This window comes from Synchiropus splendidus, chromosome 17 (genome assembly GCF_027744825.2).
Source record: "Synchiropus splendidus isolate RoL2022-P1 chromosome 17, RoL_Sspl_1.0, whole genome shotgun sequence".
Lineage (NCBI taxonomy): Eukaryota > Metazoa > Chordata > Actinopteri > Syngnathiformes > Callionymidae > Synchiropus > Synchiropus splendidus.
In genome coordinates, this window is record NC_071350.1 from 12088201 (window position 1) to 12112494 (window position 24294).

At 39.9% G+C, this 24294-nt stretch overlaps 1 protein-coding gene across 1 annotated transcript; it reads left to right on the forward strand.

Annotated features, from left to right (window-relative positions):
• The first annotated feature begins 1602 nt into the window (after positions 1–1602).
• On the forward strand, positions 1603–23952 carry tlcd3a (TLC domain containing 3A). The gene is made up of 5 exons (XM_053847705.1): positions 1603–1909; positions 10061–10147; positions 12687–12906; positions 18814–18909; positions 20446–23952. The coding sequence occupies exons 1-5, from the start codon at positions 1788–1790 to the stop codon at positions 20716–20718; spliced, it is 798 nt and encodes a 265-aa protein (XP_053703680.1). The 5' UTR covers positions 1603–1787; the 3' UTR covers positions 20719–23952.
• The last annotated feature ends 342 nt before the right edge of the window (positions 23953–24294 follow it).

The window sequence follows — 24294 nt, forward strand, 5'->3', positions numbered from 1 at the left end:
TCAGCTGTCCATCACCTCCCTCATCCTTGGCTCCTCATCTGTCTCCTGGCTCCCTCGCTCACAGATTTAATGTTCCCAGAGGGGTCTTCCATCTGTACAATCACAGAACTCTTCTAGTAGCTTCAGACCACCATCCCACTTCTGACACCATCAGACCTCTGTAGTGGAGAACACCGGTCGCAACCTGTCCATAAATCCTTGCTATCATTAACTAAAGATCAAAGCACAATGTGTTTTTTTCCCAAATAAATGTTAAATCTCCTCGCTAACCGTGGAAAGCGAAAGCAAGGACACATTTAGAGTGAAATTGAAAACTACATGTACAAAATACATTTTTTTGTTTTCCTCTGTTTACCCATAAATAAAATATGAATCTAATGGAAATGTGATTATGTCAAACAGATAATAAACAGATTTTTATTTATTATGTGAATGTTCTATACATTGTATTTACATACTGTATATAAAGTAAGTAAAACTATGTTTGACACAAGTTCATTTTTTGTTCACTTCCAGAAGCAATTTTTTGTCATCAGAGTCTTTTTTCATTTTCCATCAATTTATAATTACAGTTTATGAACCTCAGTCATAGCGAGCGCGCTAGTGCACTCTAGTGGTCAAAACTGTTACTGACACTGTTCATCAGAACTTATTTTATTTTATTTTATTGTTCATTACTTTATTTTATTGCACCTTTAAATGACATCATGATCCCCTGCAGGAGACGCAATATTCCTCAAAGGATTTATTATATTTTGAGTCTTTGCTGTGATGTTGGCTCTGATGTGTCAACCTGGGTCCTTTCTAACATAGGTTTCTTTGTTCTTCCTGTTCTTGCTTGGGCTACTTCTAGGCACTCTGGTTTCCTCCCACGGTCTCCAAACATACAGTGCTTAATTGACCTGGACACCAAAAATGAATAGTTAAAGTTATGTTAAATCAAAATGCGAAATGGAAGGAGGACAAATATTCTATTATGTTGGTTGTTTGTTTTTTTTCTTCTTGTGTATTTTAATCAAGCGTTAATTTCATGTATATAAATGTTTGATTTTATCTTGAAAATAATGTTAAGTTAAGCTAATGAAAATATTGACATCATTGAATAAGATGAAAAATATACAGCAATAAAGCGTTCATTTTACGTGTAATTTGAAGATATAAATAAAATCAAGAACTTCTATCGAATGCAACTTTTAAAATAGATTCCATCAAATAATTTAAATAAATACATGCATATACAATGCAATGATGACGGGAAATTAACTCTTTGTATCAAGTCATTGCGATAGGATTTAATTGTTTGTCACGGTGATTAAATGAACGAAAAATAATGTTGACGACTAAATGAAATTGTTAAATAGAAATAATTTAGCGTGACTGTCGGACGAAACGGTCAGAATAAAAACTTATAAAGGGTTTCTAGTTCAACAACGAACTCTTAAGCACCGGATAATATGGCGAAACGGCTCGAAAAATTGATTTATTAAGACAATATTTCTTTAAACGCGAGCCCGTGCCTTTTATTTTGCCCGAATTTAATCGGCATGTGCTTTTATTTTGTGGAGCGGAAGTGCCGTGTGTCTCCTCGTCTATGGCTCGACAGCGGTGCAGCGCTGCTAGTGGTCCTCTCCTCAGCAGTGCGCGCGGATGGTGGAGCGACCGTTCCCGGTGAAAAGCTCCCAACTCCGTCCGTGTGAAAATGCCTCTACGACGCTTGTGAGCCGGCGACACAGAAGCAGGCCACCGAGACCAATCTTCGGGCCGGTTTAACGCCAAACAGCGACAGGATGTTGCAAGTTTTAGCTTGTGGCGCCGTAGTTTTCCCTGGTTTGTTTGTCGCCTTCAGGAAAATCCTGCCGTGTGTGTTCAAACACTGGAGTGATGCCGACGTGGTGCTGGTCAGCGAGAGGTAAGACGTCTTCCATTTCCGTTGTATCTATGAAATAATCCTCCCTGTAGTAGTTGTAGCATGCTGGCTCAGCTAGCGATGCCTACCGAGTATCGCCTTGGCTCCGAATCGAGCTCTCACACTTAGTTAAACCCTCATTCTATTTCATTGGTCTTGTAGTCTGATGACTGGTGACATGTTTTACATCGATACATACAACTAAAAATACATGACACGCTGTCGTTGTCTGGTATTCTTACATTCGATTAATCCTCTCAGTGTCACTTCAAATAGTCCAAAGCACAATGAGGTTCTATGGAAAGGCTTTAATCTGTTTTCTGAAATGAAACATTTAATAGTGAATTATTTGACTTAAAAAATGTAAAACTGAGCTATTGCTTTCATTCAAAAATTGTAGTTATTTTATTTATGATTAGTAGATATACTTGCATGCGCTGGCAAATTGTCTCTAAAAATTGAATTACAAATATTTTTCATACAAAATAATACATATTTATGAGATTGTGCTACTACGCAAATATAGTTTTGATGTTTTTTATTATGATGGAAAATAAAATGACGAGAGCATTTGTTAATCTAAGGAGTTCATAAATAAGTGTATGAGGTGGTGAGTCAACAGAGCTGTAAACAAAAATGCCTGGCTTTGTATAAGTCGTGTACATTTAGATTATGTTTCAGGACTGATCGATTTTTGTGAATGACTTAGTGTGCTGGATTTACCCCCCAAATCTGGATCTTGTCATGATCAACTGTGCATCACAAATGTAACAGTGCAGGGAAAAGTTAAGTATTTCTTACAATGCTCACGTGATCAGCAGTTAGTCTGTTTCTGTGCTGCTCACAGTGGCAGGTGGTGGCCATCTTGGTCTAAGGTAAGATAAGGTGCTAGTCATTTACCACTGAACTGTTACAAACTATAAAATTCCATCCCAACTAAAGAGTCTTTGCATTCTGTTTATGAGTTATGTAGTGTGTTTAAAAAGCATAGAGCTAATATGAAACTGCTCTTCTTGATTATTATTGGTTTAGTGATGCTTTCTTTAGGTACTGTGCAAGTATTTGACTCAGATTCAGTATGTTTGAATAGTGTTTGGGCACCGAGCGTTTTCGAACGCTCAAGTGTCACATGACGTCATATGAAGCCGTGAACGCTTGCCATTCAAGTGACATAGTGGCCTTCAAGTTGTCCAGTACCGCATGCTCACCTTCACTCTAACCTGGGAATGTCTCAGGAACTGACCCATGTAGCTGGTTGAAAAATGAAAACATGGAAAATATGTTTAAAACAAGTGTCTGATTAAGCGGGAATATATTTATAAACCCTGCTAGGCTCACATGATGTCTAGATTTGAACACCGGTTGCCGGTTGATCATCATAAACTTGTCGATAATAGCTGTCTGCGGCCTCCTAGCTAACTTCTGTGCCAGTTCAGTCCCACAGAGAACTGCTTCATACATAGTGTGGCCCGCTCTCATTGTGCACAGCTCAGTTCAATGCTCATTTGTACACTGTCACTCCCGGTAATCCTCTTCTGAGCTCCAGCCCTGGCCGACTGCTGAGTTAGCTATGCACTGAAACGCACCCAACGCCAACTCGAGTAACGCGTCGTCTAATTTACTAATGCGCGTCTAACGGAAAATGTTGTTCTAACAAGCGGTGTCCGTGCCTCGGGGGATGTCATGCTGCTCCTTCTCCACCATAAAAACAAGCCTTTAATATAAACTGCTTCTGCTCCGCTGCACAGCCCTCAAAGCATTGATCATTCAAGTTCCTCAAAGTTCACCTGTCAGCACTGTCAAAATCAGAGGGCTATTTTTAATATTTGTCCTCATTTTTCAATATATTCTTATGTGTTTAACCATTCAAGCCTTTGGCCCTGAGGTTTGTGAACGCCACTAAGTGGATTATATTCTCTCGTGTGTGAGTGGCTCATTTTATCATGTAAAAATATTCGCTTCCAAGTTCTTTTTGATGTCGCTTCTCTTTGTGTTATCAGATTAATATTCTTTGCCTTCTTGTAAGTTATTGTTGCATAATTGCTGCTATTTGACATAATCAAATAGTACATTTGGAATATGAGTGAATGTATCATGTGAGAGAGTTTATGAGCTGGAAGCACACCAAATATGACTATTATGAAAAGAAAATTATATATCTAAGACTGCAGATTTGAGCTGCGCAATATTTTTTGGTTAATCTATTACTCTGCTGCTCTCAATAAAAGGTGGTGGCCATCTTTCTCCACCATCTGGGTCAGTACTTATGCTGTGTTGTGGGAAGACAGAGCTGGGAATGACATCACCGCCAAGTTCCATTTATCAAAGTCGAAAAATGCATTTGTGCATGCATTGATAAATATGCGCTCTGTTTGTTGCTAGAAAACCCGCAAGATGAAGAGGAAACAGATTCATGGAATGTGTTTGCTTCTTTTCACTTATTTCATTCATTGAAAACTTCTTGTTTATATTCAGGGAAGCCATCTTGGGTGACGTACATAGCGGCCTAACAAAATTTCCCAGGTCCAACTGGGACAACTGGAACGCACCATGTGCCTTGTAATTTCACACTTAACTAGAAACCTTTTGGTTCGTGTTTACTTACTGAAAATAGAGTAGTTCTCTTGCCAGTCCTATGAGTGACACTGTAACTCTCTGTATATTCTGATAGATTCTTCTTGTGCTCTTTAGTATGTTGTGTTCGTAACGTCACAGGCTGTGTTAGGTCCATTTTATTTTGCGGTTAAAGGCGACCCAAGTTATTGGTATACACTTGAGCTCAAGATTTTTTTTTTGAAAGGGGTGTAATGATGGCAGAAAGCAGTTGTTGTTGCTGTTGTTTAAACTGCAGGGTTTTCCCCAGCGCTTTAGCAGTGTTGAGGCAGACGCTAAGATTTCACAAGCGCAGGGAGATTTTTGCGTTGCTAGAACTTTAAGAGTTGGCCATGATGTGGTATTATTCTCATGGTCGGTTAGGATATATGACTTGGTGCTCCTCAGACAAAGTGGTTGCAGGCTTCCGAGATCATCTGTGCCACACTCAAATGGCTGGTCTGCGCAGCATCTGGAGGATACGTCCCCTTCCACCCTGGTCTTAGCTCTTTGTTATCTCGTGCCTGGGGCACTGGTATTCCCTCCTGGGCTAACTTCATGTCCCATCAGACCTCTGCTCCTCATCAAGAATGCAGACCGGTCTTCAACTCCAGAGCTCTCATGTTACAACACTCCCCCGCAACCTCCCTGCCTGAACGCGCCAAATTCAAGACTGCTAACCGTTCCACCAACAGATCAGGCATCGCGTGTCAGTTAGCAGACACTTGTGAACCCAGCCATTTCAACGTTAGGCACCAATGATCTGGTTAGTTCAGTCTATGGGATTCCAACTCAACAGTCTTCTCAATTGCCATTGTTGCTACCCTCGTGAGCTACATGCATATGATACTGTATATAGATATCCGCCTTCCTATATCCTCACTACGTTAACACCACTGAAAACTTCAGGATGCATGAAACTTCACAGGGATTTTAACTCACCAGTGAGATATTACTAGGACCTTGTCTGTGCCTGGCTCTTTCACTGTCAGCGCTTCAACCGTCGCCACAGATTCCATCAATAGAACTCCTGTGTGCTATTCACCTTGGCAACCTGAGTTTTTCATACACACTTGTTTTGGCTTTCTGGTGGATTTATTGGGAAAAAAAGTGCTTATTATTCAATTGAATGCAAATGTTTTTAAAACCTGGTTTCAGTCGTGTCCATCTCTGTGAACATCCTATGAAACGACAGAAAGTTTGCTTTAAAGCTTTTGCTTTTGTGCAGCTTGAGTCGAAACCCCTCAACTTCTGCTTGCTTTTCTGACTAGTTTAGAAGCTGTGTCAAAATGGGAAAGTGACCATGCTTCTAAGAAATGTTTGACTGAAAGGTGGAGTTTTCAAAGTGATAACTCCAGAAGGCTCTTTGACATGGCCATGACATTCTCAGAGTGGACTTCAAAGACGGGAACAGAGCAGCTGAGGACACTGTCTGATGAGCTGTATGACATTCAAGGACCAGGAGTCGGAGAGAGTTCATGATCACTCTTCTTACTTCCCCTCAGTTGAGTGTTAGGGACAGTACATAAGGTTTTGTGGAGTACGTTTTCATTTTCAACTTTTTGTTTCTGTGGTCTTTTCTTTTCACTGTGTAGTTGTGTAGATTTCTTGTTTGATTTATGTCTCAAAGACATTTCCCCCAACAGCAGATCCTCCAATGTGTTTAGCTCCAAGAGATGCTACATTGAGTTCAGGACCTGGTCATGAATTTTATGCTCAATTCTTTAGCAGTTATTATGTAATTGCCAGTTAACAATGGACTAAAGTTGCCCACTGCTGTGTTTTTAGCCCGTTTGCTTATTTAAATTCATCCTTAATGTAAGCGCATACACCATTGACATTTTTCGGTATCGATCAACTTGCCTCTTTTAGATTTTAAAGCTGCATTAAAACAGAAAATGCTTTTGTCTTAAAAGCATTTCACTGCCTCCAAACTCTTATCAGTTCACAGGTTTTTAGAGTACTCTCATCTGGTAATACCATGACTGACCTGTCTGTATTTGAAGTGTATGCTCGCCACTTCTTAGGAACACATACCCTCCTGTTCAATATTTACATAACCTTTTAGGTCAACTGAAAGACTTGTTTTATTTCTTTATTTTCCAATTACGTACCCAATATAAAACTAAAAATGCCTTGTACACAACTGTATTTTATCAACATATTTTTTTGCTAACTAGTATATACTGTCTTCCCCCAAAAGAACAGTTATTTTAACTCTTTGATTTTGTCCTGAAAAGACTGCCTTTCATTGCACTTGTTATATAAACTGCCCAGTATGTTATCAACGTGAAAAAAAAATCAGGAATGCTGTCATGAAATATTGTGATGTTTGTCTAAGATTTTAAGTTGTAGCTTCTCTGTTGCAATCGTCAATCACAGAAACGTGCTGACCTGCAGATACTGTTTCCTTATCAACATTCTCAAAATGCTCGGTTGGCCACAAGGTGAAGTTTAGACTGAGCAGTTCGGTGTTACGTCTTCATTTTGACACCTAAAGGACTGAATAACTTGCAGTAGTTACAGAACTATGTGGTTGTTTCTAATCCTTTTGCAAGTTTGTTCCGTCACTTGGGAGAGTTCAGTAATCCCTTTAACCATTCAAACTGTGGTGCAGCATTTTAAAGGTACTTTCTCTGGGTGTTTGCTGATGTAAGAATAATTGAACTCAGAATACATGTTTGTCAAGTTTAATGAGTTTAATTGTCCAACCATTGTAGTGTTTCCAGGATTTTTGAGCAGCTCCGTTCCAAAAAATAAATAATAAATACAGACGCATCAGAGAAACAGAGGGGAACGTTTGTTTATTGAATTGGTGACTGTAAATTGGTGACTTGAGTTCCGTGAGCTAGAGACTTCAGTTATTATGATGTTTTTCTGTGGAATACACGGCAAATACGGTCATGTTTATGTCATCCATGATGCGTTATGTGTAATTCATTTGTTTCAAAGTTTCCACTTTGTTTTGATACGTTTGATCACATGAGAGTTCATCTTTAAAAATAGATCATTTTTCTGATGCCGTGGCGGCTCCCATTTATGCTGTGGCGATGCACCACGCTTGATAAACTTAAACTCTGCTTGGAGTAGTTGATCTGAGCAGGTTGCCTCTCGCCAGCGTTGTGTGTTTGGATTTTGTCTCATACTGCCTCCAGCTAATTTAACATGGTGAAACCTGTATTTGGTATCCACCACCCAAACCTATGCGCCTACGAGCTTCTCAATCGCCACAGCTGTTTATAGTTAGCAACAACCAGTAAAATGGTGAGCAGAGATGGGACAGATTTCTCGGCTTGGTTCAATGTGCCAAATGCCTCATACCATTAAAAATTAAAGTCACTTACTGTTATCAATTATATTCAGTCATTGTTATTGACAATGGTATGTTTGGACTTACCTGGTACTGAAGGCACTAGACTACTGGAGTGTCTGTACTGTCTGTCACGTGTCAAACTCAAATGTCGGGGCCAAATCTGGCCTGCCAAGTAATGTTATGTGTCTCGCAAGTTAAAATTAAATTAGCATTTAAAGTGATGATTCTTTATGTGGAATTTGGTGGTTTAAAAAAAATAAAATAAATAAATATATATATATATAGTAGTTTAATGTAGCAGTTAAACGCAGTTTAATGGTATAAGAATATTTGCCACAAGAAGCCACATTTTTCAATTTGAATGAATTATATTACTGAATCAAGTGATGGACCCATACATACATTTAATCTATAAAGTATTGTTTATTTTGCATCAGTTTGACAATAAATTACTGTGGTGGGTATATTCAAGTTTTTATATCACTTTATTTAAACTAAAGCTCTGTAATGTTGAAAATATTTGTATAAGAATTTCAATTTTATGAGAATTTCAAGTATATTCAGAGTAGTGGAAACCCTGACCTTTGTGTAGCGAAAAACATCCCTGAATATATATATATATATATATATATATATATATATATATATATGCTTATTGAAATGATCTGAAAATAAATGCATGTGATGTTGCTCTTAAACACTGACCATTGAATGGAGCCAGCTCAGTATAAGTGTGTGTCATGGAACATGAACATGAAAGATGAAGCGGTGCGTATACAACCAAAACAGTACGTGGAAAGGCTTGTAGTCATAAGGAAGCTGAGGTCCCTAACTGGACTGACACAGCAGGAAAGGCGAGACAGCATTTCCGAACAAGGCATTCTTCCTTTTTTCCTCCTCACACGCTCCTCACGCCGTCACCCTCTTTCTTTCATCAGCAAAGAGCGAGGGGTTATTGGCGGACACACAATGGATGGGCTGTATAAAATCTGGGTCTTGTGACGGAGTATGAGACCATGCAAGCCCAGAAGGCAGCGAGGCGTGGAGATAAAATGTGTGTGTTGTAGGGGGGGTGAGTCCAGTCAGTCTTTCCCAGTTCAGGCTTAGGGTTTTGTAGTCCTGGGTCACATGGGTCTGGTACCGTGGCATGACTGCATTCCCATGGAAACTGGTGCAAGGTGACAGCAGGTTCATGTGGGAGAGAACACAACTGCCCTTTGTAAAAGTAAATAGTGGAAACAAGACTTGGTGAGAAGTTGGCTACTGATTGTCAAGAAGTTGAGGTGGTCATGGTGTTACTCAATGAGAACTATACACTTTTTGTGTAATGGTATGAACTATATACTGGTATTGATAGTTTATTATTAGAGCAACAGAAGTCGTGTTTTCTCATTTCAAAGCAGCTTCCGCTTGGTGCTGCCAAGTTGGATCCCGACCAAAAAAAGCAAAAAAGAGCCGTCATTCATCAGTTTGACAAATCGGTGGTAAAATTTTGTGCTGTGTTAAAAATCAACAAGTAAACAGGCTGGGAAAATCAATGTGAATTACCGCTAGCAATCAAAAAAATGAGCTGCATCCTGAAGTGGAATGGAACGCCTCTGTTTGTTTTCATGGCGGACCAGGTGCCAGCTCACACAGGACCACTTCAAATAGGGATGTAGCAGGTTCTCCTGTGTCATGGATCTGTTTATAGATGAGGGGAAAGTTGAGGCCAAGAACTGCTAATCTCTCCGTGGTTCACTGAACTGGAAGGTCTTACTCTTTGACAAGATCACACCTGAAGGGACCTATTTAGAATTTGACCTACATTTGTCTGTTTACACTCCTGCCAATCCAGCGCTTTCTATTGGTTCTCATTTTTCTCAGTTAATGATGCGGCCGTGGACAGGAATTACCCACCTGTGCTTCTCACTTCAGTATCCAACACTTTGCAATGTCTTCAAATAGATGTGAGGTGTCATGACTTAGTGGAACTGTGGAATTTGCCTGATAGATGATAGAAAGACCAGTGCTAGTAGTGTGTCATGTGGTGTCTCTTGATTTACACATTACTAGCTTAACTGAAGCGTGTCCGTGTCAAATCCATCTGATCTTTACGGTGACCATGTAAAATGCGTCAAATGTCCTCCAGGCACATGCTTGAACAGAGTGTATTCACTTTTGAATGATAATAACACGGTTATGACAGATGTTATGAGCTGCATGTGTTGTCGGGTACAAGCTTTGATTTGTGCGACTCATCTCTTCAGGCTGGTGTCCTCCATCCACGCTCTCATGGCAACGACAGCGGGGGTGATCATCGTGTCGTCATGCCGGGGAAACGTCATTTTTGACAGGTGAGATTTTTCATCTGGTTAAAGCAACCCTGAACTGACCTGTGCTGCCCTTCTCGTGAGGTGAAACTATCTTCTTACAGCTTTAAGTTTATAATCAGGTGGGGGTTTTTTTTATTACAGTATTAACTGGAAGGTTTTTGGACTTGACTTTTAATGGATATGTTCTTTATATTTACTTCTTTATATTTACCAGTGGTTAGCTGAAGATATATGTATGTATGGTAGCCACAATGATTATGTTACATACTTCTTTCAGTTTTACTTTCAGAAATACACAGTATTTATTGAAAGAAATGTGTTTTTTCGCTTGCTTTTTTTAAATTAACATTTTATCCACAGTTCCTCAGCTGTTTCACTTAGTTGAATGTGGTGACAATTATCAAGTAATTGTACATTGAATTGAAAAGAATATATTTAAGTAACCATCTTATTAATATACACAAGCATGCTGATGTTATTATTTAATGTTTTATTCAGTATTTTTTCTAGTTTTCCCATCTTAAAAAGACTTATTTAATAATTTGTCTTGACAGTGCATATTGTTTATGAAGAACTGTATAATGTGGGTTGAGTTGCCCTTCACGTACTATGTGACAAATGCTGTTATAATAATGTAATGTAATAATAATAATGTCATGTCCATTGAAAGAACTGTTGAATGATTTATGGTAAGTTTTGCATGATCACAAAACACACTTATTATTTTCTATTCAAGTAATACACTAGGAAAAGTCCATCCCCTCCTAAGCTCCATTAACCATAACCATAACCCTAACCTGTCGTCGTATCAAATCATTCCAACAGTGACCAAGATTCAAGAATTGAATTGTTATTGTGCTCATACACCACTATAAAAAAAACCCCAAAGCCTAGGTTTGTGGCGTAAAACTGAATCCCAACCTCTAGACTGTGGATGTGCAGTGCAACACTTCCAGGCTCCTGATAATCTGTTACACCTCCGAAATGTAATCTGTCCTTTGATCAACATTTACTGGAAGTTTCATTGAAATCCATGCGTTATTTTGCTTGCAGGTGAAGATCATGTGACCACCTTGGTGGAGGCAATAAACTCATGAAACAATAAATGACCATGATATAACACTGGTCTGTTTCTGGTCATGTCATTTGGAAACTGTGCCATATTAGATAAATCTAATCCAAATGAAGTGGGTCAGTGTTCATTATCATGTCGGATAGGTGGAGGAGGCTCACTTGCTGTGGCGCCGCACGGCGAGAAACTGACATGCTCTTGACGTCCCTCACTGTTAGCTAATGTAATTACTTCAAAGGTCTGTCCAAGGACGGGCCACACACTCCTCAACTAGCTGTCTTAATCCAGCCGGTGGACTGTGAGGCAGTGCGAGCCTCCCCATGCAGTTTAGGAAAAGTGTGCTTTATTAATCCAAGTGATTCAGCGGCCAGACCTAGGCAGTCCCAGTTTCAGGCTGATAATCTCCCACCGCCCCTCCCCTTCACCCACATGGCTTAATTCCCCCTCCACAACGCTGCTCAGTTCTACTGTCCTGTGACGCGCACACGGCCTGGAGCTTATCAGACACATGCTCGGGAGTCAGACCCACCAATACCCTAATACTCCATCACAATCTGTCACTTTGCCTTCCTCGCCTCAGAGGCAGTCCAGCTTTTGAAGTGGAAAACCCCCCATTGACACAGGAAATAGATGTGTAAACATGCAGTCAGCGCCAAAATAAGTCATTTTCTTTTTCAATATTTAAGGCCTCTGCTTCCTGTAGATTGAAAATGTAGACCTTTATTGTTCATAGGAAGAGTAAGTTGAAGTTAAATCTATTCTGTGTGCTACAGGTCCATTTGATTTCAGCCTTATTAAAGCTGCATTACATATTGACAACTACGATACTCAGCTGATACATTATGGATGACTGATGGTTGAGACCTTAACACAACAATCTGCCGTTGTCATTCTTTTACTGGGTTTTTACTGGGTCCATAGGTAGTAGATCATGACCCTTAATTTAAGTGTCATTTTTAGACATATATTCCCCATTTTATGACTAAAGAACACATCCAAATGAGGGGGGGGGGTCGTCTTGACAAACAGCAAATATTGATAGTTCCACGCGTGTGCTCATGTATGCGCGCAAATAAAAGCACAAACTGTGAAGCGGTTTGTTTTGCCGCACTGCTGTTAATCTCCATGCAATGACCTTAAGAGCTAAAGAATTCTATTCATGGGTCAAAGGTCAGTGGCTCAGCTCTGCCCTCCGGCTTTACTTGGTTCTGTCTACATAATTAACCATCACAGTAATTCGGTGGCCATTAGAGTGCTGCAGCCGTCCAAGCTGTTTGCTCCACTGTACTTACATAAGGCTGCCTTTAAGCCATCGTGTGCGCATGCCAGCGAGAGAGCGAGGTTAAATGAGATCGTATGCCTTTTACGGCACATAATAAAACCCCCAAACTCTCAGTGTACAAGAGAAGGCAAGCGACGTGTTTGTCTTGTTTACTTGTGTAATGATCTTAATGCCCCTTTAATAAAGCTCTGCCTCCCTCTCTCCAGGCACTGGCTGGCCACCTCCTTCGTCATCTGGTACGGCGTGCCCTACATGACCTATGACATCTTCGCCATGTACCTGAGTCACTTCCACCGCTTCCGCATGAAAGGGCACGAGGAGTACAAGCGGCATTCACTCAGGACCATAAACTCCTTCGTCCGGAAGGAGTTCCTGCTGGTGCTGCATCACATCGCCCTGCTCACCATCCTCCTGCCCGTCACCCTGGTGAGAGATTTGAATAGCAAAGGAAGGGCGCTCCACGTGAGGAGCCACCATCTTGCAGTGTTACTCCTAACAAGATTGGCATCAGAGATTACACTCTTCATCAACACCATGGGATTACTCAAGGTTTACAACTTCGATCTCATGGGGTCGGTCGGGGTGACGGGTCGTAGGAGTGACATTTTCAATTTTCACAAATGAACATTGTTTAATATTTTATATTTAAGCTTTGTTGAGGGGTGGGGTTATTCAAAATTGATTAAAAAAATGATTAATTGTGTTTCATTATAAACTATTTGGCTCCATTTATTTTATTGTTTTTTTGTAATAAATCTAAAATGAACCTGACCTAGCTTTAGTCTGAGCTGTCACACTGGCAACTAGTTATAAGAAATACTTTCTAACTCACAAACTCATTTGGATACCCAAGTCACCTGGCTCTTTCTTGTAGACCATCTAAAACACCTAAAAACCTCATTCCTTATAACCTAGTTCATACGAAATTTAAGCCTTAAATGTTAATATTTCATTACTACTTAATATTTGGCACACAAATGACTCTTCATTGAATAAATACACATCGTATTCTATGTTGCTTGTTGTTGCTTTTGCTGCATCTTTGCTCGAAGTATGGGCGTTTTCTTTTAAAAGGGAAAGCGTGTGTTTGCTTTGCGATGTAATGCAAAAGTAGCATTCTGTTAAGATCATCTGGAAGGAGCTGCGAGCAGGTCATCTGGGAGCAACAACTACATTAGACATCTCTTACTACATGGGTTTCCGGCTTGAAGGGTGAATCCACATCCTCACTTTGCAAGGCTTCTGAGAGCCATGGTTTTTGGGTTAAAAGCATATGCACCGCCCCCAGTTGTGCTGCAGCTATAACATTTTTTATTTCAATATGCCATGACGTCAATAAGCCATGTCCAAAGTTATGTTGCATTGCAGTGGTGGAAATTATTTTTTTTTTATAGATTTGGCGCAATCTTAAATATTCCATTTTTTTCTGGTCATTTTTAAGGATAAAAATTATAAGAGTTGATCTCTGCTCTCTGATCAACCGTGAGCCATTCTGTCCGAACATTTCCAGTAATGCGTTGCTGCTGTAATGTAGTGCATTAATTCTGAATCAATCATTGCTTTGGGTTGCATTATCTCCCAACGATTGCTTGAGTGGCACTGGCAGAGTACATAGTGCTCACTAACAAGGTTAAGCATGCTTTTATATGAATTGACTCAGAGGTGTAGGATACTGAGGGAAAAACAGGAGCACGCGCTTGTTCTTGCTGACCTCCAGCTGCAGACAAAAGACGGAAGTGAAAGACATCGATCACAAAAGTTTATCGGTTGTATTGGTTAACATTCAGTGTTTTTTCCTAGAATTGTACTTTGCTCATTTCATTTTGGAGCAAAGTGGAAAGTATTTCATGTGTTTCTATATCAAGTGTCGTCTGAAGATGTATGTTCAATTAGTCTGAATATTTTTCATTATGATGCCATATCCTGGTTTGAAAGACTAATCCACTGTGAAGCGGATTAGCATGATGCTCCGGTGTAGCAGCAGGGCTGTTCCCAAATGTAAGTGGTGTTATAAAGGTATTTTAAGGTCTTTAGCAAGTCAGCAGTCTTAGTTGTAGCAGTGTTGTTTCGGCTAGGTTCAAGCCCTCTGTCAAATCTGCTGCACCGTGACCTGGGCCAAGTGAGGCCCCGCGGCCACATTTTCCACCCTTAAGGACGGTGGGAAACTATAAAACTTAATCTGTTGTAATATTTATGTGAGAATATGAGCAATATCAACACCTTTTTTTCACTTTTAAATATAGTGCAAATGTCATTATATATCTATATAAACAGGTGTATTCAAACTAGGGGTGAGACTCCATTAAAAAAAAAAAAAGATCATTAAATGAAATTGTAGTTGCATATTTTTACATATCAGCTTGAATGTCAGGTGCTCCTGGAATATCATCACTCTTAATATGATAGGAAATACAAGACAGCTCCACTCAAGTATTCAACTTAGCCTCCTATAATTCAGTGTACCCCTGCTTTACGACGTCGTATTTCTCAATCTGATTTAATGTAGATGTAGGATATTGTACTTGTAATGTTTTTGTCCTGCCAGATTTTAGTGAAACATGTTGAAGAATTTCTTTAAGTTTCCAGGTGTCATTTTCTGCTCCATTGAATATGTCTGTTATGACATAGTAATACATGAAAGTTTGCCACTAAGCTTGCATGACCGTGAAAACTCTGACCAAAAGTCTCTCTCTTTGTGTGGCTTGAAAACACCACCTAATTGATGTTTAAAGCAAGGGTGCCAAGCTGAGTCCCGAAATGGCTGTGTGGGTGCAGGTTTTCGTTCCAGCCGACCAGGAGCTCACAGTTTAACCAATCAGATGTCTGAAAACTGTCACCAGTTGAGTGCCAGTCTGGTGGCGCTTGTTTGGTCGGAACGAAAGGCCAAGCTTTTGGGATTCAGCTTGCTAATAGAGATAATAGAGCTATGTTGTGGAGTCCATTCCAAGAAAGTATTCTGACAGTCTGTCCCACCACCCTCTGGAGGCCTCTGCTGATGCAGACTTGCACCAAACTGCAGCTTCAGTAGATATTTGCAAAAGTGCAACTGAGTGTTTCTCACAGGTAAAGGAGCCAGGTGCAGTGAAACCCGGCCCTTTGTTTGCAGTAGCAGTTGGTGGCAGTGTGGGATCACATTACCTTACATTATTTAGCTGCAGCTGCAGTGGTACACTGCCTTTGTCTTAACTCACTCCGCGCCTGTCTGTTCCTCCATTCGTGGCTTCACTCATCAGTTATACTCACTGCTCCGTCTCTCCTGGCTAATAGATGAGCTGCTGCAGTTGGCCCGTGAGAAGAGCGTGAGGTGGAAGGGAATCCTGTAATGCGTGTGCTCTGTTCATGTGCCGTAGGTAACATAAGTTTGTTGGATTTATTTTCAGCTGGAGGAGCATTTAAACTTAATGCACAGTTACTGTACATTCATCGTATTAACCTAATGAGAAGCAGATATTTAAAAAAAACCAGATTTTTTTATTCTAAGGAATAAAATAAGTATAATTCCTCAATACTTAAAATGATGAGGAAAGAATTATAACCAAATGGCAAGCTAATCTAATCTAAGCGATTTCTGTCATTAATGTTAGGGATGGAGTTTGTGATATTTTTTTGTTGCTGCTTATTATTATTATTATTTATTGACAAACATTGTTATTAATTGTTATTATTATTAGTATGGAATGTAAAAGCTAGAAATAAAAATAAATAAATGCTTTATTTTAGATAAATACAAATACTGACTTGTGTATTTAGTAATTTGCAAAACATTACCATTAGTATATTTGGAAATTCCAAAACCTAAAAAAAACAAAATCCCGAATACATAAATACAACACCACCAATCACTAAAAAACTATAAATGCAACAACATTTCAGGTTAGATTCAAAACTGAATTGAGCTTATATGTGAAAGGACAAACAGGAACTAAAGATGGGGGATATATATAGAGACTGACTTGTTTTTCAAAAGTTTACTGAAATAAATATGAATTTCTTTTTTTTTTCTTCTAATGACAGGTATCATTTTTGTATTGCTAACTTGGCATATTTTAAGAAATCAGAAATCATTTCAGTCAGGAGTTTCCTGATGAATATGGAGTATATTTAACAAGTATTTCGTCAGGTAAAAGAGCAAACTGGACTCTGAAGGCCTGTATAAATAGCAGCGTTGTGCGCATTTGCTTGAGTTGTTCCTGGTTATTATGACTGCAGGTAAATATGCTGGACTCATTACCGGCTTAACAAAGAATGTTGGAGCCAATTAGTGACTGTTCCTCACTAATGAAAGGCTTTAGTGGAGCATAATGGACCATCTTTAGGAAAACACACCGCCTCAGGTCAGATGAAGAGGTGCACTTCCACTCGTACAACGGTGCTTCATACATTATGTAGCTTTTATAACATCTCCTATCAATAAACTATTTGCTTTGCTGAGATGGTGTGTGGCCTCACCGAACCCACCCACACACACACACACACACACACACACACGCTTCAGTGCAGCGCCGTCCTCCAGGACAGACCGAAAGAAGTGTGCGCATTAACACATCTAATTATGGCGGATGAACATGGAGGAGTTTGTTAGCTGTGGTGTTGAAATTCTCTGAGTCAGTCTTTTTGAGTGCAGATGGTGAGGCCACATCAGGCCTCATGCTTTATTCATCATCAGCTCAAAGTGAGCTACCAGACAGAGGCGGTCTGTTGTCCATCCAGACTGACTCACCTTTTGAGGACGGCTTCTCTAACCGCTCCGCTCTGGTCAATATTTGAAGGCGTTGTTCATTACTTATGTACGGGGTATCACTCCCTCACGGCCGCCGCACACCTGACACCACGACTTCCTGTTGGCTTACCTTGAATTTGCCGTGAATATTTTACACATTTTGTGGTGGTTGTAAGTTCATCAAACCTACACTGTCAATGATGTTAGTTTGTGTGCTACAGTACTCAAACGGCTACAGAAGGACTTAGATGAAAACTCTGGGGTTGTTGATTTGTTTCAATGTAGTTCACCTGGCCTACTCCAGTTTAAAAAAAAAAAGGAAAAAAATGCACAAGATGGAAATCCTGACTTCAAAAAGCACAATAGACCTCTGAAATGTGTTCATGCATCTATGGCAGTGCTTCTCAATCATTTTCTGCTCCACCCCCCCCATCAACAAGTAAATGTTTCCCGCCCCCCAACTCTCTTCCGCCTCTGTAAATAGTATAATTTATCTATAAAATTATTACAAGTACACCTCTGCATAACATTATTGCCTTGTTAACATTAAAGATAAAAAAGGAAGTAATATAGACCAACTTACAATTAAGAATAACTTTATGAAGATTGTAGATTTGTGGAAAAAACTTAAAGTGCATCAATTTGCCTGAAATTAAGAATATATAAACATCATGAGTGGATGATGTTTATATAAATTGACAAGGACAGATCTATGGTAATGAAATGTGGATTTACCAGCGTTACTTTGGCCACCTCTGTCCGATGGAGTACATCGCACTTGTACAGTTTTGGAAACTGATCAGTCCGGCCGGGTAAATTCTGGCCAAACAGCATGTCTTGAAAAGTCATAGTGCGAATTGGGCCTTTTGTCGCACAAGAACATTGCAAAACTTATTTGCCGTTTGAAGCATTACTCATTATTTTTCATCATTTTTTGTGCCAAATGTAAAAAAAATATATGTATAATATAAATGTTATTCCCAAATTATTGATGTACCAGAAATAAATATATATATATATATATATATATATATATATATATATATATATATATATATATCAAATACTGTGTTATAATAAAAGAAAAGAAGGCCTCACAGTGGGACACCTGTTTATCTAGTGTAGGATTAGTTGTCTGACCTTGCATTTCCAAAACTATGCATTTTATCCTCAAGAAATGTCAACAGAACACATGCTTTCCTAGGGAACCAATCACGGTTGTTGTCATATTGTTTGGGTCCCAGGGATGATTTTTCTGCGAGTCTGTGACCATGTGCAGGAAGTAGATAACATTATCAGTGACAATTTAACATCACGCCCATTTCCAGTCCTTGACTGCATCCCATCTGTATTGTCAGGTTTGAATTGTCAGTGAACAATAGTCTTCAAGAGGTGGTAAACAAGACCAATATTCATTTGAAAGATACATAAGAGCTGAATTATTGAATGGTTGCTGTTAAGTTTCTCACAGGAGTGGTTTTCTAAACCAGCTATCGGGAGAGTTTCAGGTTCCCAACGTTGGCCTTGGATGTCAGCTGTGTTTTATCCCGAGATTTCATGGCTGTGTTTTTGTTTGCTCACACTGTATGTGCTCTTGTTTGTCTTGTCTGCAGTTCTTCAGAAAGGAGCAGGGGGATTTCTTCATCGGCTGCTTGTTCTTGACAGAGCTCAGCACTCCCTTCGTTTCCCTCGGGAAGATCCTCATACAGGTGAGGCAGCATGTACTCACACACACACACACACTGGGAGATTGGATGATCTTACTTGTTTTAAAACCCCACAATACATGATTTGGGTTTGAAAATATGAAATGATGGGGTGATTCTCAGAACTCAACAGCTGCTCCTCTTGTCCACTCATAGCAACAGTAACTAAGCCCCTTTGGTTCCACAGCCCAGGGGCAAACACCAAACCTAGATAACAATTTGACGCACAAAAGAGCTAAAGTACTTGTGACAATGAGGTTTCCAACGCCCTCTGCAACAACAAAGAAACTATCAGTTTCTGGTGTAACACAATATGTGGCCTTCCTATTGGTTTCAGTTCTACAAAGGGTTTGAGAGTAGAATCCTCAACCCTGTTACGGTTTCTTAGTTAGTAAAGTAGTAGTAGTTTTTTGATGTCTTATCGAACTAACTGGTCATGTGACTTACGGGAGGCAGTAGTGATTTTTTATTTTTTTTTATTTTTTTTTGCCTGTAGGTGGCGGTTTTCAAACCCTTAATGATAAAGCGCTGCGGTAAACGGTGTATGAGCAACCGTTTAATATTTTAGAATATTATTTTTAGGAAGTGGCAGTGGAACCGTCACAGCTTCAATTCAGATGAAAAATGTTATTAGAGTGCTGAGTGTTCTGGCTGCTGCCGGTGACTGTAGCTGTTAAAAAATATGAGGGAAAAAAAGGCTGTTTTGCGTGTCTCTTTCAATTGCTGTCACATTAGTAGCAAATATTTATAGTATTACGGTGACGCATCGCTTCCTTGAGTAAAAACGAGATGGAAGATTGTGCGGTGAACCTGAAGTGAACCTCTGAGGTGGGGCGGATTCTAAGAATAGAATCCCTCTGTGATCGCTGGAGCGTGATCTTCCGGGTGTTTGCTGACCTCTGGTGTCAGCAGGGGAGAAGTGCAAGCAGAGGTCGTCAAAGCTGGCGTTCATTTTGCATTTTACTGACCGGGGAGAATAGATTTATGTGAAGCGAGGGAGGAAAAAGGGAGAAAGAATTTAAAATAAAATAATATTAAATGTGAACGAAAAAGTTTTTTTTTATCATAAAAATGATTTAAAAATAAAATGTAGATATAATAAAAAATATTCAATATTATTAAAGATAATGTGGTTTCTCGTTATTCTGTGATTATACTTCTAATTGTAAAGTAAAGTATATGAAACAGCACTATTGTCAATGAATGTTTTCCCACTGTTGCAGTGTGGTTGTAATTTCAGTAGAAAAAAAATGGCTTAAAAACGAATTTATTTTTTACATTTTGTCATTGAGAAAAAAATAAGGTTCCAAAATGCAGAGAAAATACATACTTAATAAGCCTATGGAAAAAGTGTCATTAATCACACCCTCAAGAAATTATATTTATTTTTATTCATATATATCTGGTCAGTTCCCCTAGTGACCTCATGAGGGCGTACTCGCAAATGTTTTCTGATCGCAGTAATGCGACCTTTCCTCCAGGGTGCAGTCAAATGTGCGATGTATATATTCACACACCTGTGTCCTTCCCTCCACCCAGCTCAGCCTCCAGGAGTCCTGGGTGCACAAGGTCAACGGCGGCATGGTCCTGCTCACCTTCTTCATGTGTCGCATCGCCCTCTTCCCCTACATGTACCTGGTGTACGGCCAGCACTACGGCATCCCGCTCTACAGCGTGCCCTTCCACCTCCCTCTCTCCACCAACCTGGGCAACGTCTGCATCCTGGCGCCGCAGGTCTACTGGTTCGTGCTGCTTTGCCGAAAGGGATACCGTCTATACAAGCGAAGCCGTGGCGCGGCCAAGGAGGATTGACATCCGCCTCTCGCTCTACCACCCCTCCCTTGGACTGAAGAAGGCAGGACTTCCTGCCTGGGGATTTTTTTTTCTCTGCACACCTTTTTACTCCTGGGTTACAAATCTGCTGCCTAAGTGGATCCAGCTCGCTGGTTTTCTTTTTTTTTAGCTCCGGATCTTTCTATAGTGACACGCCACATCTGCAACCTGGAAGAAACAAGCGACTCACTGTGGGGACGGAGGAGAATCTTCCATATCACTCTGTTTACAGACGGATCAGCTGCTCTTATGACAGGTTCTCATTCAACCATGTAGCTGGAAGGCCATTATGACTGTGTGGCGGGGAAAGATTCAACTGTTCAGTGACTACTATCAGTTCATTGCTGTATTTTAGTGCTACTAAATGAATATTCCGACCTTGACCTCAGCTTTATCTCACGAAAAAGGGCGTCTGTTACAAGTTTACCACACGTGGATGAACCTATACCCATGTTTACAGCAGCGTATTAGGGCTTTTGGAGGTGAAAGAGGCGCAGCTCCCCCGTGCTTTCATTCAGTCCTAGAAGTGGTTGTTGCTCCTCTGCTCCAAGCATTACGGTACACTTGATTCACAGTCGATTTACGGACAGATCGGAGGAAAAAAAACGTCATTTCTACATTTATTATTCAGGTTCTATACACTGTAAATCTGAATCTGAATCTGCCGCGGCCCCAGTATGCAGGTTTTTACACAGGCAGAAGTGACATTTACAATTCTGCCGTCGAGCTTTTGCATGTCTTTTTAAAACAGGGATACGTGTTTTTATATCGCCGCAGCCATAACTAGTCCAATTCACCCCCATCGAGCCCCAGACCCCGGAGCGGAGGGCGGGGCGTCCTGAAGCCTATAGTAGTTCAGAAGGTGCCTGCTTGTGATCACTGAAACAGAAGCAATAAGGTGAGCTGCATATCACCGGCGATGGGGGTGGGGGTTTCCCTTGGGTTGTAGTGATCCACCACCGATTCTAAGAGTCATAAATGATAGGCTTTTTTAAATGAAGGCGTCATTGTGTACTGTATGATGTTTTTAGAGATCATATATATAATCTTGGAGAAGAGCTACTATATTTAGCTAGAACCTTTTTATCATGCTTGCTTTCTTTTATTTATCATTTTCAATCACTTTAAGGTGTAAAGCGGTGGCTTGATCTCAGCTGCACATTTGGATCATTCATGACAGAAAAGAGAGGCTTGTTATTCTTTTTTTTTGTTCTTGACAATGTCATGCAAGTGTAATCTATGCAAGTGAGCTTCTCGGGCCGCGTCAGTCTTGCATTTGCAGATATATTTCTGGGGACCTTTTTTGATTTTTACTGCTGTATTTTCTCACCAGGTGAATAATCCGGTTGCATTCCAGTGGAGTTTTTCTTGTTTGTTAGAGACTGTATGTTTAATAACTGTTGAGACGCACACACACAACCATACAAGCTGATAAGCTCAGATACTGACCTGTTTATGATGCAGCTAACGTTTCCTTTTGATGGGGATTGACCGCAAAGAGAAGCAGCTTTTTATTGCTGTTGTGAGGAAATATCCTCTCCCCCCTCAGGGGTTTGGCGACATGTACGACCTGGACGGGGGGAGGTGGGGGGGTTTCTTTCATGAAGGATTCTCACCGGCTGTCCATGCTAGTCGGACACCAAAGACTGTTGGGCACTTTAGTTCACCCCCTGAGCTGTACTGAAGTTGGGCGAGGACCTGTCACGCTCTGCTGTAGCGGGAGAATCCACTGTTTGGTTTTGGCTGGCAGCTGGAGAACATAGACACTAACGTTAATGTAGTTCACTTTAGTGTATATATATATATATATATATACACTTTTTTTCAGTCCATCTTTGTTACAAGCACAAACATCCTGCTCTCTCTTTCCTTTCATCTAAAAATACTTTTTTTTTCTCGCACTTTATATAGACAGCTAATTCTGGTGTCTATGTTCTCTTGCATCAAACTAACAGAAGTGAATACATTTTGTCATTTTTAAACAACTTCCAGGCAGAGATTTGTGGAACATCATTTTAGCTGCTTTGTTCTGTCGCAGCCAGTGGATCTGAAGTCGTCGGTTTTGGTTTGTTTTTTTTTCCCTCATGCTGGGATCAGACTGCTGAAGTTCGAGAGCCAGTTACATAATAATAATAATAAAGTTTGAGATCATTTCAGCCCAGTTGGATCAGCGCCAGCGCTGGACTCTTGCTTTTAAATCTTAAACACTTTCATTAATAAACTCCTAGTCGTAAGTTTGAGTAAAGTACTGTTCCTATTTACCTTCATGTAACATATTAGCGCCATGGTGCAAGTATTTTCCCTCCATTATTATCAACAAACATATTCCCATGATCACCGTATGAGAAGTTTCAATTCACTCAAGGAATCCTGACAGTTTCTAATGCAGCAAGAGGCTGATGAAAGATGGAAAAAAATAGACAGGCTCCAAAGGGTTAAATATTTAAAATAAATAAGAATATTAATAGTAGTTAAGTTGCATTTTTTTTTATTTTTAAAAGTATATTTACACTTTTAAAATATAGGTAAATGAAATATATATTTTAAACGGTCTCACACAACTGTTTAAAAGTTAAAATGAGTATTCTCAGTAGAAAACAATTGTGTGATAAGATATGATTTCATGTTCATGTTTTTTATTTTGATAGAAGTTTGCTGTGTAACAATGGATCCCAACATTTTTTACTTTCTTTTTTAGACCCTCATACTTACACATGAGGCTTCGATTCCTCTTTACTCTCTATTTCTGTCCAGTTTTTGCTGAGCTAATATCTGCAGGAGCCAGATGTTCGGTCGCAGCGTCTGCTCCGCTGATTCTGCTTCTGGTCGGACAGGGAACCTAGTTTGGTCTCCAGTGCCTTTGTCACGATTCTGAAACCCATAAAACAGAAGCGGCAGGTGGTGTTTACAGGTGGTGCTTCTCTGCACCCACGGATACTGACTGATATGTTTTGACTATGCATTTCACGCTGGAGTGAGAAATCCTCTGTTATCATTACTCTCTTGCCTCAACAGCCCCGTCCCGGCCCCACTGCCGACACCGTTCTTTCTTTGCTGACTAGATCTTCTCTGGCTTTAGTGAGTGGGGCTCTATTTGAGTTGATTTCGATCCAATTCAGACAAGTGATGATGTAAGAGGACGTGACGTACTGTAGCTGCAACTTTGTGAACTCAGAACACCCCTTTAAGATTCAATAAACTCCATTTGATAGACGGTTTTGAACTCTGGTGTCTGATGAGTGGAGTCGCTCACGAACAAAAAAAAAATTCTACTCCTCTTTAGCTTGAGTCACATGACGGTTGTAGATCAGATGAGGAAGCATGAGGAGGAAAAAGGGTCATATTTTTCAAGAAAATTGGAACTAATGTATGAATTAAATCTAATTAATTGAAATTGGTTGAACTTTAAAAATTAAAAAAAAAAATCTAGTATTTACTGAGGCATCTTTTAAATATAAAATCTTATAGAATAGAATAATAAGAATAAGCAGCCATGAAGAAAAAAATGCAGTTTGGATCATTTATTCATTTTTTTAGTGAATAAAAACAAACATT

Bases quoted from the DNA above. Each gene is read 5' to 3' on its own strand.
- tlcd3a (XM_053847705.1), top strand. From the start codon at position 1,788: ATGTTGCAAGTTTTAGCTTGTGGCGCCGTAGTTTTCCCTGGTTTGTTT. The intron at 1,910-10,060 runs GTAAGACGTCTT...TCATCTCTTCAG, and splicing joins GTGGTGCTGGTCAGCGAGAG to GCTGGTGTCCTCCATCCACG. The intron at 12,907-18,813 runs GTGAGAGATTTG...TCTTGTCTGCAG, and splicing joins TCCTCCTGCCCGTCACCCTG to TTCTTCAGAAAGGAGCAGGG.